At 39.5% G+C, this 18,746-nt stretch overlaps 1 protein-coding gene across 4 annotated transcripts in view; it reads left to right on the top strand.

Annotated features, from left to right (window-relative positions):
- The window catches only part of spopla (speckle type BTB/POZ protein like a), a 177,568-nt gene that overhangs the window by 141,843 nt on the left and 16,979 nt on the right, over positions 1-18,746 (top strand). For all 4 annotated transcript variants that reach the window (XM_063048632.1, XM_063048633.1, XM_063048631.1 and 1 more), the window contains 2 exons: positions 6,413-6,534; positions 18,102-18,253. In XM_063048632.1, the coding sequence (XP_062904702.1) occupies positions 6,413-6,534; positions 18,102-18,253 (274 nt within the window). The remainder of the gene's footprint in view (positions 1-6,412; positions 6,535-18,101; positions 18,254-18,746) is intronic.

Raw genomic sequence — 18,746 nt, 5'->3', positions numbered from 1 at the left:
GGTTGGGGACCCCTGGTGTACAGGAATTGATTGGAGGGAAAACAAAAGAAAAGAATAAATGCAACATTTTTGAATGCGCTGAATCCTCATTTATCTAAAATGAAAGTTGAATTAATGAATTGCATAATTGCCAGATCAAGATACGATGTTCAAAACTAGATGGTAATGTTGTTTGCAAGGAAGATCCAGAGCAGCTCAAGAATATAAATATGCTAAGTGAATTGATAAACATTTGGAAGATTGAATGTCAAGTGGAAAAGATGAGAGCATCAACTTTGGTTAAAAAAAAGATTGATGAGAAGATTTTTTAATCCCTGGGAAATGAAACCTTTTGTTCAGAGGGATGTGGATTTAGCAGGTCATTAGGAAGGTAAATAATGATACTTGTTGCAGGATTACTGGGGTTCCTGTGTAAACATGTCTTGCTCCAATTAATTAGGGCCCACTTTGAGAATATTGTGCTTAGTTCTGGATATGCTTATACAGGCAGTTCAGCAGAAGATTACTGGAGCAAATGTTGGAAACAGAGATAAGTATAGAAGGAGAGAATTAACAGGCTAGCCCTGTACTCCTGAATAGGAGAATGAGAGGTAATCTCATTAAAATACACACATTTCTTCTGGAGCTTGATACAGAGTTGATGTTTCTTTTGGTGAAGTATCTAGTACCAGGGATCAATGCCTCAAAATAAGTTGTTGACTATTCAGGTCGGTAGTTGAGGAATTTTTGAAACTAATTAGCTAGGAGGGATGTGGAGGCTCACTTATTGACTATATTTGAAGCAGTGATCAATGAATTAGGGGGATCGAAGGATAATTTAGATGGGAAAATGGAGCTGAAGTAACGATCCACCACTGAACAGCAGAGCAAGACTGAGCTGACTGGCTATTTCAAGAAATACCAGGCACAGCCATTCAGCTCACTTAGGAAAAATGATACAACACTGCCAGGGCAGTGAATAAAGTGGCAGATGGAATACAGTGTTGGAGATAATGGAGGCAATTGCAATTTTTGTATGTTTCCATATTCTAGAATGTTTCTCACTGATTGGAAGGTATCAAAAGTAATCCCAATATTTAGGAAAGGAAAGAGGAAAAAATCAGAACTACATATCAGCCTAACATCAGTAGCAGGGAAATCGTAGAACACATTTTCTCAACCTTTTTTTTTTACCCTGGCGGAACCCCTGAAATAATCTTCAGGTCTCGGGGAATCCCTGTGTAAAAATAATTTATCAAACCTACAGCTCACGATACGTTAGCAAGTTGTAGATAGTATGACACAAAATTAATTGTCACTGCTCTTTTGAGTAGAGAATGAATTTTTAGCCAATCTTTCTTGAAAGAAGCAGGTACTTAAGCTTAGCTTAACTTTCTTGAAGTTGATCTCTTTCTTTACCTTTCATAAATTTTAAAAACTTTTAAGGAAAATATAATAAATTTCTGTTAAATAACTGGCTTAAGCCAAATGGGATTTAATTTTTCTAAAGGTGAGTTCGGTAGACTTAATTTAAATAAAGGTTGTAAAATGATTTTAATGTTATTTACAACATGAAAATTAGTTGAACAGTGAAGTTACTAAAAAATGTAATCCAAAGCAATATGAATAAAGGGCTTTGAAAAAACATTTTCTTACTAAGTGACATGATCAGGCTCAAATATAGGCCTAACATGTGAAACCTGTGCTTGTTTTTTTTGCTGCACAAATACTCAGTTCTGAGTTGAACTTGAAGAAAGCACACACGGGTTTCATCTTCAACTAAAATGAGATGATTTCTGTCCTTGCTCTTGATGCTTATTAAACAAGAAAAAGCTTGCTCACACATGTAAGAAGTTTAAAAACTGCAGCAAAATATGCCGGATACTCTCACAGAAATCCTGAATTTGTCCAGTGGCAGGTCTAAATCTCATCTTAAGCGTACAATCTCAAAATTGGTTGTCTTTTCTCAAAGTCAAGTTCTCAGGTTGAGCAGAAGATTCAGAGAAAGGGTCCCTCACCCAGTCATACACTTGTGTTAAAGGGGTGGAAAAACACTGTTCAATTTTGTTCTGCAGTTCTTTCAAGTGGCTTTCAATAGGACTTGAAACTTTCTGATATTCTTCCTCACTTTCAAGCCCAAGCAGCAGTGGAAACATTTCAAGATTTCCTTTTTGTAACAAAATTTTTCCAAAGATTGTTTCCTTTTAAATCTAAGAATCTTGTCACTTAACTCAAAACATTTTCTCCGGGACCTTGCAAAGACTTGTTCAACTGGTTCATATGATGAAAAATATCTGTTAAGTAGGCTAGTTTTTGCAGCCATTCTTCATCTTCAAAGCACTCAGCAAAATCTGGGCTCCTGTTTTTTTTGAATGTACTCCTTCAATTCACCTTTCAGCTCAAGCACCCTGTTGAGAACACTTCCTCGGCTGAGCCAGTGGATTTCTGTATGTAGTAGGAGATTGGTATGCTCTTTGTCCAGGTGTTGACACAGTTTTTTTAAACATTCTTGAGTGAACTGGTCTTTATTTAATAAAGCTAACCCTTTTTGTAGCATCATCCAGAACTTATTTTCATTTCATCTCCAAGAGTTTTTGACATCACGCATTTTTGTGAAGAAAGAAGGGTGCTGTGACAACGTCAACATGTTTTTTAACAAGACAAACGGAACCTCTCATGGAGGCAATCATCGATAGGTCACCATCAGTACAGATGGCAACACAGTTCCTCCAAGACAGACCTTTTGTTTCCAGATACATAGACAAACCATTAAATATAACTTGGCTTTTGCTAGCTTCAGGCAGCTCTTTGCAATAGAAAAAGCTTTGTTGTATTTCACTATTATTTGCAAGTCATACAAATTTGGATCACCAGTCAATGTAAAACCCATTGATAAGTTGCTTTCATTGTAAAGACAGACATTTTTTTGTGTGTCTGTTGTTGCACTAGTGCAGTGAAATGACACGAACTGTAATTCTTCGTTTGCCTATCAGAATTGTTCGTAGGCCTAGGCCTAGAATCCTGCTCCTTCCATCTCACACCTCCTCTTTAAAAATTGCCATATTTGACTGTCTTAAGAATGAAAATTTCCCTCCGATTTTCTACTGTACCTGTAGTTTGTTTGTTCCCATAAGTCAGTCGGTGGTGCGTAAGGGGAAGTTGAGGAATGTAATTTGGAGAGTAGAGGCTGATGTCAGCCCAATTTGGGCAAGTCCATTCAATGCTCGGAAAAAGCACTTCATGCTTCTCATCAGCCTACCATCCTCCCCTCCGAGCAATACAGCACTCCTCATCGGCCTACCGGCCATTCCTCCATGTAATACAGCATTCCTCATCAACCTGCCATCCTCCCCTCCATGCAATACAGTGATCACCAATTATCAACGGCCTCCACTATCTTACATCAAAAACTGAGAATGAACTCAACCAAATAAACCCAGTCCTACTGCGCACTGCCATACTGGACTGAGACCTCTAACGAAATTGCTAACGGGGCTGCTTGGTCACTGCCCACTACTGCGAGCACTAGCATCGGCATCGTGTGAAATTCAAAAAACATTTATTTTTCTAAATCATGATCTCTCATGGAACCCCTAGCGACCTCTCTTGGAACTGCGGTTGAGAAATCCTGTCCTAGAATATAATGCTGAAGCTGTAACAGACAGTTGGAAAATAGTAACAAAGATTGGACAAAGTTGACAATGAATTTATGAAAGACAAATCATGTTTGACAAATCTTTTAGAATAGTTCAGGAGAACTGGTAGATTTGGTGTAGTTGGGCTTTTGCAAAACTCTTTGATAAGGTTATGCTAAAGGTTATTAAATTAACATGAGTTTTGAATACTATACTGTTATGATATGCCAGTATTTGAGTATAGGATGAGGGGTATCCAACTGTAGTTACACAGGAGGTCAGTGTGACCGCAGCTGGTATATTGTGTCGCGTTTCAGTCTCCTTTCATTAAAGCAAACTGATATTCTTGCACAGAGTGTAGTGAAGATTCACGAGACTGCTTTCAGTGATTGTGAGCTTGCCATTGAATAGACAAAGGAGTATTCTCCAGTCTTCAGATCTCATTAAAGCATAAGTCCCAACAGAGTGGATGTAAAGAGGATGTTTCCCCAGGCTGAGGAGTTGACATCACAGAATGAGGGGTAGGAAATTTAATGACTAGGCTGAGAAGTATCTTAACACAGAAGAGAGTTGAAATTTTATACCCTAAAGTGCAGAGGGAGCATGGGAACAAAGGCTTTGACAAAAGGGAACACAGTAAACATTTTTACTATCTCGGACCGATACCAAACTATTGGGGTTTCTAAGTGGTTGGAGAGTGGATTATCAAAATTTTACTTAAGACAGTACAGGAAAATGATGTTGATGTATAAGATCTTGATATTGAGGAGCAGAGAAGGTTTTACAGACCAAATGGTTCATGTCTCCTTTTTTTTATGTTGAATGTAACTTGGAGGATTGCGTTACTTAAAAGAGTGCGATTTTAGGAATAAGTGATTAATGAATGTTTAAAGTGCATTTTCTTTTTCCTTTCAACGTGTATTACTTATTTCTTTGGCTATTTGGCTTTTGACCTGAGCTGCTTCTAGGATCTTCTGTTATCATTTGGGGTTTGCTGTTGCCATATCCCACCATAGTAAGTTGTGGGAATTGCCCAAATTTGTTTGTCCAGAGTCCAGTAAATCTTCCACTAATCTGGAGGCAGTTCTAAGGACAGCAAATTTCCTTTCCCAAAGGGTGTTGAAGAGCAAAGTAGCTGCAGCTGATGTTCTTATTTCTAGCTGCTGTGTATTGATATTGTTATAATGGAAATATACAGTCACCAGAGTGCGGTACACAAAAGCATGGCAAAAGCTGTAAGGACTTGCTCAAACAAGTTCTAACTTCCAAAGGAAGAACAGATGCGCATTATAGGTGCCCTGATTCTGTCACAAACAAGACAAAATCTGCAGATGCTAGAAATCTGGGCAACGCACACAAAATGCTGGAGGAACTCAGCAGGCCAGGCAGCATCTAAGACACCATTCGGGCCGAAACGTCAACTGTGCTTTTTTCCATAGAGGCTGCCTGGCCTGTTGAGTTCCTCCAGTATTCTGTGTCTGTGCCACCTCTGTACTTGGGACTGGCTTGCTGACCAGCCAATGATTATAAGACATAAATTGCAAAAAAAAAATCAATATTTTTAGATGTTGTTTAGTTTTGAGAAGATTAAGCTATGAAATAAAAGCAAGATATTCTTTGTTCAAGTTCCCAATGTCTGGGATCCGCAAATACTTATTTTATTGTCTTCAGATGCTGCCCATTTATCTGTATCTAAGCTTCCTTTGATAGTGTGACACCTCAAAGAATTGCACGTTCATTGCCTGCTGTATGTAAAATTGCTACATCGAAAACTTAATTTAGTAGTTATGCATACATGGAACAACTTGTTACCCTGATATGCACTAGAAAATTTTCAGCACTATTTTTTGAACAGGAAGCACAATGAAGTGTTTTTGGATGATACAAAACTTGACATTTTTTAATAAATGATTCATTGACTGTGAGACACTGGGATACGTGTAAGATGGAGTGAAAAACTTTTTAGGTTTTGACCAAATTCAACGTATCGCATGTGTAGCTGCTATGTTGTATAATGCTGTACAGATAATTTTTTCAATATTCATTTTATGGAATGATGGGTTGTTGCAAAGCCCAGCATATTTTGCTTTTGAAGAAGGTAATGTGAACTTTGAAGATATTACTACCACAGTGTTATTAGGTGGAGGAATCTGGCTTTTGGACCAGTAATGATGAGGGAATAGCAATCCTCGCAAGTTTCCCCTTCATTGTTTTGCTGACTATGATGTGCTTCTATAACTTCTTCACCAAAGCTTAATAACTCCTTTTGTTTACTCCTATTTGACATCAAAGGAAGTTTTACGCGTGTGTGTGTGTGTGTGTGTGTGTAAGTAAAAGAACTATGCTTGCTGGAAAGCTAAAAAATAGTGTGAAATGTCTTGATTCCACTTTTGGATGTGATTATCACTGTTCAGTGGGCACGTGGCCAAGTGGTTAAGGCATTCAAGTAGCAATCTGAAGGTCATGAGTACGAGGCAGCATGTTGTGTCTTTGAGCACAGTGCTGTGCGAGGACACTGGTGCCAAGCTGTATCGGCCCTTGTCCTTCCCCTTCCCTTGGACAACATCGGTGTCGTGGAGAGGGGAGACTTGCAGCATGGGCAACTGCTGGTCTTCTATACAACCTTGCCCAGGCCTGCACCCTGGAGAGTGAAGACTTTCCAGGCGCAGATCCATGGTCTCGCAAGACTAACGGATGCCTTTAATTAATCACTGTTCAATGCTTGGCAATATACTTAACCATTTTACTGCTATATTTTTATGGTTGCTTTTAAATACTTTCTTTTGATTAATATTTAGGTAAAAGTGGTGAAGTTCTCCTACATGTGGACCATCAATAACTTTAGCTTTTGTCGCGAGGAAATGGGTGAAGTTTTAAAGAGCTCAACTTTCTCATCTGGCCCAAATGATAAAATGAAGTGGTAAGTTTTATTTCTATCTATTGAAACAGTATAAAACACATGTACTCTGGTCATCTTATCAAAAAAACTATAGGAATAGAATATAGATAATATTTCAATACAGTTGACTACATTTACATTTGTCTGTGTACTCTTGTGCAGATGTAATCTGGATACCTAGAAAAGTCTTCAAAGACTCCATTATTTGAAAGCTATATATACTTTTGGCAGCAAGTAAAATTATTTGTAAATCACTGTGAAGTAGCTGATTTTATTTCTTAGCACTCTTTCCTGATATTTGTAATCACAAATTATTGTGTGTAACTGTATGCATATTTAGTGTGCTGTTTTGGGTAGAAAGGATGGTGTTGAAAAATCCTGATGTGTCGTCTTTGTGATTGGTTCTGCTCTCAACTTTGGAGAGCAGATTGACCTTCTCCTGACTGCCACCTCATCTTGTTTATTTGGGATCCATAATAATATGCATTTGATATGCAGTTCTCTCTCTTCCACCTGTTCTTTTATATGTATATGTAATACATGGTCAGCTTGCAACAAAACTTTTTTTTGCTTTCAGTGAATTTTGGTGAGTGATGATTCATTGTGTATTTGGTGATGGATAGAAAAATACATAGCATTCAACTGCTTCAAATTTGGGCTATATTGTAAGCTGCAGCCAAATCAGTTGCCTTTTTTCTGGATATGGCCATATAGCAGGAAGTAATTTTGGGAATGATTATACTGTTGGCAGTGAGAAGAGTTTATTGGCTTTCAATGCTTTTAAGGTTCAAGGTACATTTATTATCAAAGTATGTGTGTAATATACAACCCTAAGATGCATCTTCTCTAGGCAGCCATGAAACGAAGAAAACCATAGAAGCCATTCAAAAGAAAAACATCAAACATCAAACCCCCATGCACAAAACAGACAAATCCTGCAAACAACTAGAACATCAAAGCCCCCCCGCCCCCGCGTGCGCAAAAAACAACAAATGCTTTTAAGATTATCCAAATAAATTCCTTTGATTTTCTTAGTTCAGTCAATCTTTAACAAGAAAAGTTCCAAGCAACTGACCTCACCAGGATGAGTGCTTGTGAAATATTTTATACAAAGTAATTTTTAGTTTTTTTTCAAACTGTAAGAATCCAAGCTTAATGTTCTAATAGTTCTTAGAAAAAGTAAGTAACCAACATACAACTAATAGATGTTTATTCTTATTTTCCCACACTTAATGTTGTTGCATGAATGAAATTGCCAGAGAGAGTTACTGGTAGATGCAAAGCAGCTTCTTTATTGGTGGAAAGGTTTGCTGGTCTAATGTGGGGCTCGCTATTTATTTGGTGAACACAAAGGATGATTCCATGTTTACAAAGTATAGCCAATGCTTTTGAAGCTACATACAAACTTCACACTTTTTGATTCGCATGTATCCCAAAGGCACCAGCAGCGTCTGGACTGGGATCCACAGGTTTTACGAAATGCATTGTTCCAAATTAAACCCATAATACATTATCAAGGAACAGAAGACTGGTAGCCAAAGCCATTTGCTAAATGTAAATGACCTAAACCCAAAAATCACTCTTAACACTTAAATCTAGAATTTATGGCTTTGCAAGTTGAAAATTATACCTAGATAAACTTGCTGTGGATTTTGCATAAATTTGTGTCTAGCTTAGTCATTGTTCTAATATATACAGAACATTGCATGAGGTCATTTTTTAAATTCTTTTACAACACGCCTGGAAGAAGATGGCGCTGGCACAGTGATGCTTTGCAGGCATCTCACCAAACTACTAACAATTCTACTAAATATGCTTTGTCAGGACTGTGATCGTTGCAGTCTGCAGCCTTGAATTTCCCGTTGGGAGGTGTGCTTTTGAACCATCTGTAGAACCTGGTGTTTGTGTGCCGTTCACCAAAAGCCTGATCATGGGTATTTAAGAAAGGGGAAATGCAGAGTGAGGAAGATGCTGGCAGCCGAAAAGCATGGTTGCTATTGGTGATTGTATTACAGTTGGGAATGATTCATTGAAGATGTCTTGAAGTGACCTGGAAAAGGTTGTTCAGATGTTGAGTAGAGACACATAGGAAACCTAAACCAAGGATGAGAATTTTAAAATAGAGGCTGTGAGCCAATGGAGGAGGACAATGTAGAAATTATGGAGGGAACAAGGGAAGTGTCGAGTTAGAGCTGTCAGCTACCACATCAAAAGTTACTAAGGGTATGTATGAACTATGTATGCCAACTTAAGAAGATCATTTGCAATTCATCTTGTAGTATTTTCCACTTCTTAAATAATATACTGCGTCATCATGCACTTTACGTGATTTGGGTCACTTGTCTACGCAAGATCACTTTGGCATACAATAGTAGAATTCAGAGTTGAGCAGATCAAACATTTTTTATGGAGATAAGACTCCAAAGCTGGAATCTAGAACAAAAAGAACTCCTGGAAGAACTCAGCAGATCAAGAAGTACCTGTGAGGGCACAGGGAAGGTTAATGCTTTGGGTCAAAACATTGCATCAAGACAGAGTGTAAAGGGAAGACTGCCAGTATGTAGAAGTGAGTGGGAGGGATGGGACTCAGGCAGATAAGTAATTGGTGGAATTGGATGAAACGGGGGGAGAGAGGAATGTTGAGACAAAGGCGAGTAGGTGATAGGTGGAGATATAAATGAAAAAGAATAAGTCAGATGGAGCCAAATGGGAGCCAGAAGGGTTAAAGGTAGAGATAGGTTATAGGTAGAACCAGTTAAGAGAAGGATGATAAATAGATGGGGCCAGGTTGTTGGGCTGGTGGGTGGAGGTGGGGAAAGAACCAAGGGAGAATAAACACAAATAGGTCGGGGTGTGGATGATAGGCATATAGATTCGGGAGGATGTACTGGCTGTCTCCCTCACCGTGTTTGATCCTGATGAAGGGTGTTGACAGGAAATGTCAACTGTCCTTGGCCTCCACAGTTGCAGTTTGACCCACTGAATTCTTGCAGCAGTTTATTTCTTTTATATATTGTTATGGAATCTGTTCATGCAAGGAAAAAGTGGCACGGACTCAATTCCTTTAAAACAAAAATCAAAATTTAAGCCACAGTGTTAAGATGCCATCATTCTTTAATTGTTTTGGTAAGATTTAATCCAATTTGTTTTGATGATCTGATAATGGTGAAAAGTAGAGCGTTTCAAAATATTCTCTTGAAATTTCAAAATTATGGATAGTAGTGAAAGAATAGGTAACTGGTTCTATATTTTGATTTGAATGAACTTGAAGAAGACTTTATTGCTTATTGCATTACTCCTTTTGTTATGTTGTATGGAGGGTATGCAATCAATGTTTAAAAAATACCGTAATCAATTTCATAAATATATACTCCAGGTCTAGTGTACCAGGAATAGAGTGGATGATGGTCATTGGATAAATGATTCTCCATAGTGCTGACTTTCTTGAAATCAAGTTTACTGTCATCTGACTGTACATACATAGAACCAAATGAAACAAAGTTCCTCCAGACCACACTGCACCTACACATGTATCATCCACAGCATATAAACCAAAATATTAGACTATAAATAAATTAATAAAATGTAATTCAGAATGCACGTAGTAAAGCGCAGCTCAGGTAAACTACGGTAAACAGTTTGCTGCCCTAGTGATGAGACCTCCGTGGTGGCAGGTTATTCATTAGTCTCATAGCTTGAGGGGAAAAAGCTGTTACCCTGTCTGGCAGTCCCAGTCCTGATGCTTCTGTACCTCCTTTCTGACAGTAGTGGGTCAAGGAGATTGTGGGATAGGTGGTGGTAATCCTCAACAAAGCTTTGGGCCCTTTGTCTGCAACACTCCCAGTAAATATCACAAATAGAGGGATGGAGAGACCCCGATGATCCTCTCAGCAGTTTTCCCTGTCCTCTCTAGGGTTTTGAGGTCTGATGCTTTGCAGCACACAATGATGCAGCCAGACAGAATACACTCAATGATACTTTAGATTGTTGTTAGAATGTGTGCAGGGAGACTTGCAAACCTCAATCTCTTCAAAGTGTAGAGGCTGCTATGCCTTCTTGACTATTAAAGAGGTAATTCCAGTCCAGGTTAGATTGTCCATTATGTGTACACCAAGGAACTTTGTGGATTTCACTCTCTCCATGGCAGAGCTATTAACGTGCAATGGAGAGTGGTCGACCTGTGCCTTCCTGAAGTCCACAGTCAACTCTCTTGCCTTGACCATGTTGAGACTCAGGTTATTACTCTCGCACCATTTGACAAGCCTCTCTACTTCCTCTCTGTATGCCACCTTGTTGCTGCTGAGGGCAACCGTTGTGGTACCGTCAGTGAACTTGCTGATGTGGTTTGAGCTGAATCCGGCAGTATAGTCATGTGTCAGCAGCAAGCTAAGCACGTAGCCCTGGAGGGCACAAACACTCAGTGTGAAGAGTTTTGAGATGTTGCTGCCAACCCAAACTGACTGGAGTCTTTCTGTAAAGAAGTCCAAGACCCAGTTACAGAGAGGGTTGTTGAGTCCCAGTGAGGACAGTTTACCATGAGCCTCTGAGGGATGATCATGTTAAACACGGAGCTGAAATCAATGAACAACATCCTGATGTACCAGGCATAGTTTCTCAGGTGGGACAGGATGCAATAAAGGGCCGAGGCTTTGGCATCATCAGTGGACCGGTTTGAGCAGAAGGCAAACTGAGAAGGGTCCAATTTAGCTGGAAGGTGGGGTTTTATATGATCCATTACCAGCCACTCAAAACACTTCATGGTTGAAGTCAGTGCCACTGGGTAGTAATCATTTAGGCCCGTTACCATTGCTTTCGGGCATTGGAATGATGCTGGCTGCCTTGAAGTCTGCAGGGATGGGGGACTGTTTCAGAGAGGTATTAATCTACTAGTGGGCTGCATAGTCCCTCAGCACCTGACCACGTATGTTGTTTGGCTGCTGCCTGTTCCTCAGGAAGAAAAGAGGCTTTCCTCAATCTCACATTTAATTGGTTCAAATCATGCATAAAAAGCATTCAGCCTATCAGGAAGGGAGACATCGTAGATGTTGATGTATAGGGTGTACTTGTAACTGGTGGCAAGGTATACAGACCATAATGTGTGCTGTATGTCCCTGGTGTCACAAAGGTGTCTGTGGATTTTCTGTGCATATTCATGCTTTACCTTCCTGGTGGCACAGGAGAGGGCGGCTCTTGTTGATCTTAGAGTTGTTCTCTTCCCCGATCCCTAAGCAGTGCCTTGGCAGTGTAATGTTTAATCAATGGTTCCACTGGTAACCCTATCACCGGGCTCATATGCAAACTCTGCTTGTTGGCTAGCTCTGCAAACAGCCACGTGACACAGTGGTGAGAAGGCCACCTTTTATAAACAATATACTTCTAAGGTTGATAGGATTTAGGGTTCAACCAAACAGAAACGTCATGATGTTACAATTAAAGAAACCTCAATTTGAGGCGAATGCTGTGTAAATACAGCCCATACACAATTATCAATCAGCAACAAAATAGCAGATCGTACCCCGCATGAAATTATAAGGAAATTATATTGACCAAATTCAGCTTTATTAAAAGAAAGAAAAAGAACCCATTACAGTTAAACTAGTCTAAATGTGCACATGACTGTTGGAGCTAGTATAACCGTTACTCACAGTGCTGAACCCATGGTCTGCGTGAAAGCAACAGCCACAGTCCAAACTTCCCTTGAAATCTATCTCGAGCAAACTGGCTCTCTATCAGGAGTATTGACCCATAGAAACTACAGCAGAGAAACAGGCCTTTTGGCCCTTCTTGGCTGTGCCGAACCATTTTCTGCCTAGTCCCATTGACCTGCACACGGACCATATCCCTCCATACACCTCCCATCCATGTATCTGTCCAATTTATTCTTAAATGTTAAAAACGATCCCGCATTTACCACCTTGTCTGGCAGCTCATTCCATACTCCCACCACTCTCTGTGTGAAGAAGCCCCCCCCCCCATGTTCCCTTTAAACTTTTCCCCCCTCACCCTTAACCCATGTCCTCTGGTTTTTTTCTCCCCTTGCCTCAGTGGAAAAAGCCATCATAATTTTATATACCTCTATCAAATCTCCCCTCATTCTTCTACGCTCCAGGGAATAAAGTCCTAACCTATTCAACCTTTCTCTGTAACTGAGTTTCTCAAGTCCCGGCAACATCCTTGTAAACCACCTCTGCACTCTTTCAACCTTATTTATATCCTTCCTGTAATTTGGTGACCAAAACTGAACACAATACTCCAGATTCGGCCTCACCAATGCCTTATACAACCTCATCATAACATTCCAGCTCTTATACTCAATACTTTGATTAATAAAGGCCAATGTACCAAAAGCTCTCTTTATGACCCTATCTACCTGTGACGCTACTTTTAGGGAATTTTGCATCTGTATTCCCAGATCCCTCTGTTCCACTGCACTCCTCAGTGCCTTACCATTAACCCTATATGTTCTACCTTGGTTTGTCCTTCCAACGTGCAATACATCACACTTGTCTGTATTAAACTCCACCTGCCATTTTTCAGCCCATTTTTCCAGCTGGTCCAAGTCCCTCTGCAGGCTCTGAAAACCTTCCTCGCTGTCTACTACACCTCCAATCTTTGTATCATCAACAAATTTGCTGATCCAATTTACCACATTATCATCCAGATCATTGATATAGATGACAAATAACAATGGACCCAGCACTGATCCCTGTGGCACACCACTAGTCACAGGCCTCCACTCAGAGAAGCAATTCTCTACTACCACTCTTTGGCTTCTTCCATTGAGCCAAAGTCTAATCCAATTTACCACCTCTCCATGTATACCCAGCGACTGAATTTTCCTAACTAACCTCCCATGCGGGACCTTGTCAAAGGCCTTACAGAAGTCCATGTAGACAATATCCAGTGCCTTCCCTTCATCCACTTTCCTGGTAACCTCCTCGAAAAACTCCCAATAGATTGGTCAAACATGACCTACCATGCACAAAGCCATGTTGACTCTCCCTAATAAGTCCCTGTCTATCCAAATGCTTGTAGATTCTGTCTCTTAGTACTCCCTCCAATAACTTACCTACTACTGACGTTAAACTTACTGGACTATAATTTCCCGGATTAGTTTTCGATCCTTTTTTAAACAACGGAACAACATGAGCCACTGTCCAATCCTCCAGCACCTCACCTGTAGACAGTGACATTTTAAATATTTCTGCCAGGGCCCCTACAATTTCAACACTAGTCTCCTTCAAGATCCGAGGGAACACCCTGTCAGGTCCCAGGGATTTATCCACTTTAATTTTCCTCAAGACAGCAAGGACCTCCTCCTTTTCGATCTGTACAGTTTCCATGATCTCACTACTTGTTTCCCTAAATTCCATAGACTTCATGCCAGTTTCCTTAGTAAATACAGACGCAAAAAACCTATTTAAGGTCTCCCCCATTTCCTTTGGTTCCGCACATAGCCGACCACTCTGATCTTCAAGAGGACCAATTTTATCCCTTACAATCCTTTAGCTCTTAATATACCTGTAAAAGCTCTTTGGATTATCCTTCACTTTGACTGCCAAGGCAACCACATGCCTTCTTTTAGCCCTCCTGATTTCTTTCTTAAGTATTTTCTTGCACTTCTTATATTCCTCAAGCTCCTTATTTACTCCCTGCTTCCTATACATGTCATACAACTCCCTCTTCTTCTTTATCAGAGTTGCAATATCCCTTGAGAACCAAGGTTCCTTATTCCTGTTCACTTTGCCTTTAATCCTGACAGGAACATACAAATTCTGCACTCTCAAAATTTCTCCTTTGAAGGCTTCCCACTGGAGCCTCCTCCTTGGAGCCATTCATCTGCACAGAGCACTTCTTGCATCGAGGACTCTGCCTCCCACGGTATTCTGCAGCATCTTCCCTCTGTCCCGCTCCGCAGCTCCCACCAAAAAGACCCCAAACCAGACTACTGTCTGCCACAAATCTATCTCCACCCCGCTCTCTGGAACTTTCTCCAGATCGCACCATCCTGATTGACTGACACAACATTCCTAAGTTGAACAACAGGGCAACAGAACAACATTCTACTAGCAGGCCACATTGCTTTTGCAGAAATTTGCTAAAATGAAATCCCTACCGCATTGTCGTAGAAATTGGAACCATTGGGGCGAATGACTTTGAGGTTGCAGATTGCACCATAGAGCTCCTGCAGCGCTTCCCCAGCCGTAGCCTGGGTGGGAGGGAAAGTAAACAGCTATAATCACAATTACAGTAAACTCGCTCGGTAAGTGGAAAGTCCTGTATTTCATTAAAAACTGTCTGTGGTGAGCAGTGGGCTATTATTACCTAGGCGTTCACATTTCATTCTTATTGAGGTAGACACATACCTCTTCCATGGGTCTTGCTAGAGTTCACCGCATTTCTGTCTGCCTGAAAAGAGATTCAGCATCCTAGCTGAAGGGCTGAGTCTGGAATGGTATCTTGAAGTCATTTTTCTAGATTGATTGTTGTATTGCAGCTCTTGTGCAAACAAATTATGTGTGTCTGCATGCCAGTGCTCTGAGCACTCATGCTTTGCCCTGCTGTTGAAATTATTGCTATGGCCAAGTTAATTCAGCTTTTGGCTAGAACAATGGAGGACTTGGACACCATCAAAAACAAACACCAGCTTAGAGTTGGCTGTTACATTTTGGCTTAATTATCTGATATTCTAAAATACTTGTTGTTGAGGTCGTAATGTAGCTGACATGGGAAAAATGTATTAGAATTGTGGGGAGAAAAGAGTTGGATTAGTGAACCAAGTCCTGAGCTTGTGATGGAGGAATGGCCAATGATGAATCAATTGAGGATGATTCTGAGTTATTCTCTACTATGTCCTGATACCAGAAATAAACAATGATATCCATTTTCCTTTGTCAAATATATCCTTAGCCACTGTCTTTGTTTTCCTTCTGACCTCTATGGACATCTCTTTTATTTGGGACACTTGAAGTTGCTCTTACATTGAATGCTACTTTGATGCAAGAGGGTACTGTTCTCTACTGTTGTTCTGCTCTTGTTTCCATGTCTGAATCAATGAAAGTAATTGCCATGGAACAGTAACACAGCATGCGGTAGCTCATTATCAATTAGTTGGTGTTATATTTATTGATAAGAGTTTGATGATGCTGAGACTTGATCTGTTTCTTGTAAATTAAATATGCCTAGCAGTTTTCCACATTGAAGGATAGTTGCAATGGAAAGCTTAACTAAAGGAGCAGCCAGTATTTAACGCTCCCACCTGGATTATTGCAAGGTCCATTTTTTCCTTTCAAGTATTTAATTGTAACCTCAAGCCTCTGAGTTCATCCAGAGAAGATGGACATTGAGATTGAGACATTGGGAGGATGCCACTTACTGCCCGATATAGCAGTAATAGTTCCGTGTTACTATATGGTGACCACTGTCCTCACATGTGGCAACTGATATTATCTTCAAAGTTTTCATTTGCCAGTGTTAAGGGGTTTCTTTGCTCGCTTTTTTAATGGGCTGACCAGTGAAGGAATTTGATCTTCATTTGACTATAACTCAAAAGACTTCATTGGCAGGGTTGGTATCAACAGTTCGTCCCACTAACAATCATTCTGCATCTATTTCTGCTATGCCGCTAGTCGCAAAGGATATAACTAGGGATGTTGATCAAGTTTTATTTGCAAATGGACGAAGTTACGTGGTGGGAAGGAATTTGTGGAATTGATGGGAAGAGCTTGCTATATAGTTTATTTTAGATAAACTTTTTAAAAAAATTAGACTAAATTGATTTTCTGAAATTTAGTAGAAAATATTTACTAAGCTATTTTCTAAAAAGTTTTAAAAAAATTAGCTGGATTGTGTAAGATGAGATTCAGATTTAAATGGGTGCCGCGGTAGCGAAGCAGTTAGTGCAACCTATTGCAACTTGAGGCACTGGAGTTCAACTCCGACATCTTTTCAGTTTGTATGCTTTTCACACGTGTGCACAGGTTTCCTCTGGCTGCGTCAGTTTCTTCCCACAGTCCAAAGATGTCCCTATTAGTAGGTTAATTGGTCATTGTAAATCATCCTGTGATTAGGCTGGGGTTGAATTGGTGGGTTGCTGGGAGATGTGGCTCAGTGGCCTGGAAGGGCCTTTGCACACTGTATCTCTAAATAAAATAAAACTCTTCCAGATCAGATCTGTAAGCTTGCTTTCTTGAATTGGTCTTTTTTTCTGATCTTCAAGTTATCCACAGCTGAAAAGACATGTTGGCTTAGTACCGCCTTGAAAATCATAACAATTGCTAGTCTAATACCATAACCTGTAAGTCACAGTACTCTCTTGGTCACTGTTGATTTATGGGGAGTATGTATAAAATTTACTGTTGCATTGATTTACATAATACTTGTATAAAGTGTTTAAAAGTACAAGCCAAGAAAACTTGTGACAAAAGCCAGCTGCATCACCTGAATGCTATGCAGACTAGTCGACACCAGATAAGCAGAATTTCCAACAACCAAATATCAGGACAATTAAAGCCATGGCTTTGATTTCTGGACTAAACTTCCTTTGCTAACGACCGACTCCACCATGCCTTCTTTGAGTTGTCCAAAACCAAACTGTTCATATGACACATTTGACTTCAAGATGCACATCATACTGCTTGCCACACCATACCGAAGCTGCTTGTTTCTAACTTCTGCAATGTTGCCCAATTTATCTGATCTAACGTTAAATTTCTTGTCTATTTTAGCTAGCTTTTACTTTCTTTCCTCACTGTCTTGTAAGCAATTCAGATGAGCACAAGAGATAATTTTCTAGGCATCCTGACCTTCATTAAGTCATGGAGTGCTAGATCTCACCTTTCTTATGCCCTCTTTATCACGAACATCATCTTCACCCTGTAACTGTCTGAGGTATTTGCTCTCTAATATAATTTCTTGAAGATTCAACAGATTTTAATTGCTGTCAATTATGGTTCAAAGGTCAGGAATTATTCTGCTGCAATTCGCACTGCACCCCTAAAGGAGCTGCATTTACAATTCTAAAACATTCATTATACTCTTTGCAGAACTTTTTGACTAAGCCATTGACAATTTTGCATCTTGATGACTGTTGTAGAATTTTATTTAATATCACCTCAGTTCCATGCAGTGTCTTGAGACGTTTTAAAGTGCTGAAGATGCTGTGCAAATAGTTGTTGTCCTAAAAGATTTTGATTTTAGAAATGATTTACTACTTTAGTGGTAGATTGTCACTGTTGAGATCCTTCCTCTTGCCATGGTTCAAGGTAGTCCCTTGATGAACAACACATTGCTGTGGCCAAATCAAGGCCTGATTTATAGCCATGTTAATAATCGTGCTCCTAGAAGTTCTGCAAAGCAGAAATGTTAAATGGACTGTTAACTATTTAGTCATTGATGACAGATTTCTGTCTCTTACAGGTTGTAGATGTTCAATTCTGGAAAACAAGGTTGATTATACACAGAACTCGGAGTATTTTAATGAATATATGAGTGCTAACAGCCATTGTTAATTATTTGTGTTGCACTTAATAAGGAAAGTACTTAATTGTTTCAGTTAACTGTTACTTTTTTCAATGCATATATTACAGGTGCCTCAGAGTAAACCCAAAGGGTTTAGATGAAGAAAGCAAAGACTACCTTTCCTTATATTTGCTTTTAGTTAGTTGTCCAAAAAGTGAAGTTCGAGCAAAATTTAAATTTTCTTTATTGAATGCAAAAAGAGAAGAAACAAAAGCCATGGGTAAGTACTTGCACAAATTTTTATTTGAAGATCATTTCTAGTGATTGTTTTTGCCAAACAGTTTGAAAATGCAATTTGTAATATTTTGCATGTGTAATAAGATTTAATAATTTATTGGCATTGTTTTATTGGAGGTTGGAATTTAAACATTCATGGGCAAGGACATTCCTCCTCTTACGTAATCAGAAAGTCATGAGCTCAAATCCCATTATGGACACCTGAACAATAAGAACTTTAGAACTGAAACTTTGCTTCACTGTTGAAACAACTATATTTCATTACTGATAACTGTCCTCAGTGTGGCCACAAAATGTACCAAAACATTATTTGAATTGGAAAACGTTTTCCATTATTGCTTCTGACATTTAATCCTCAACATCTCAACAGCTGGTTGGCTTTATTATTATGTACAGTTACCATTGTTTCCCTCCTTTATTACGATAGTTGAATTGTGAAGATTGACATATCAATGCATGTCAATTTATATTTAGTA

The sequence above is a fragment of the Mobula hypostoma genome, chromosome 5 (genome assembly GCF_963921235.1).
Source record: "Mobula hypostoma chromosome 5, sMobHyp1.1, whole genome shotgun sequence".
In the NCBI taxonomy this organism is placed as follows: Eukaryota; Metazoa; Chordata; class Chondrichthyes; order Myliobatiformes; family Myliobatidae; genus Mobula; species Mobula hypostoma.
Note: the sequence above shows the minus strand (reverse complement) of the source record. Positions and strands in the feature narration are given on the sequence as shown.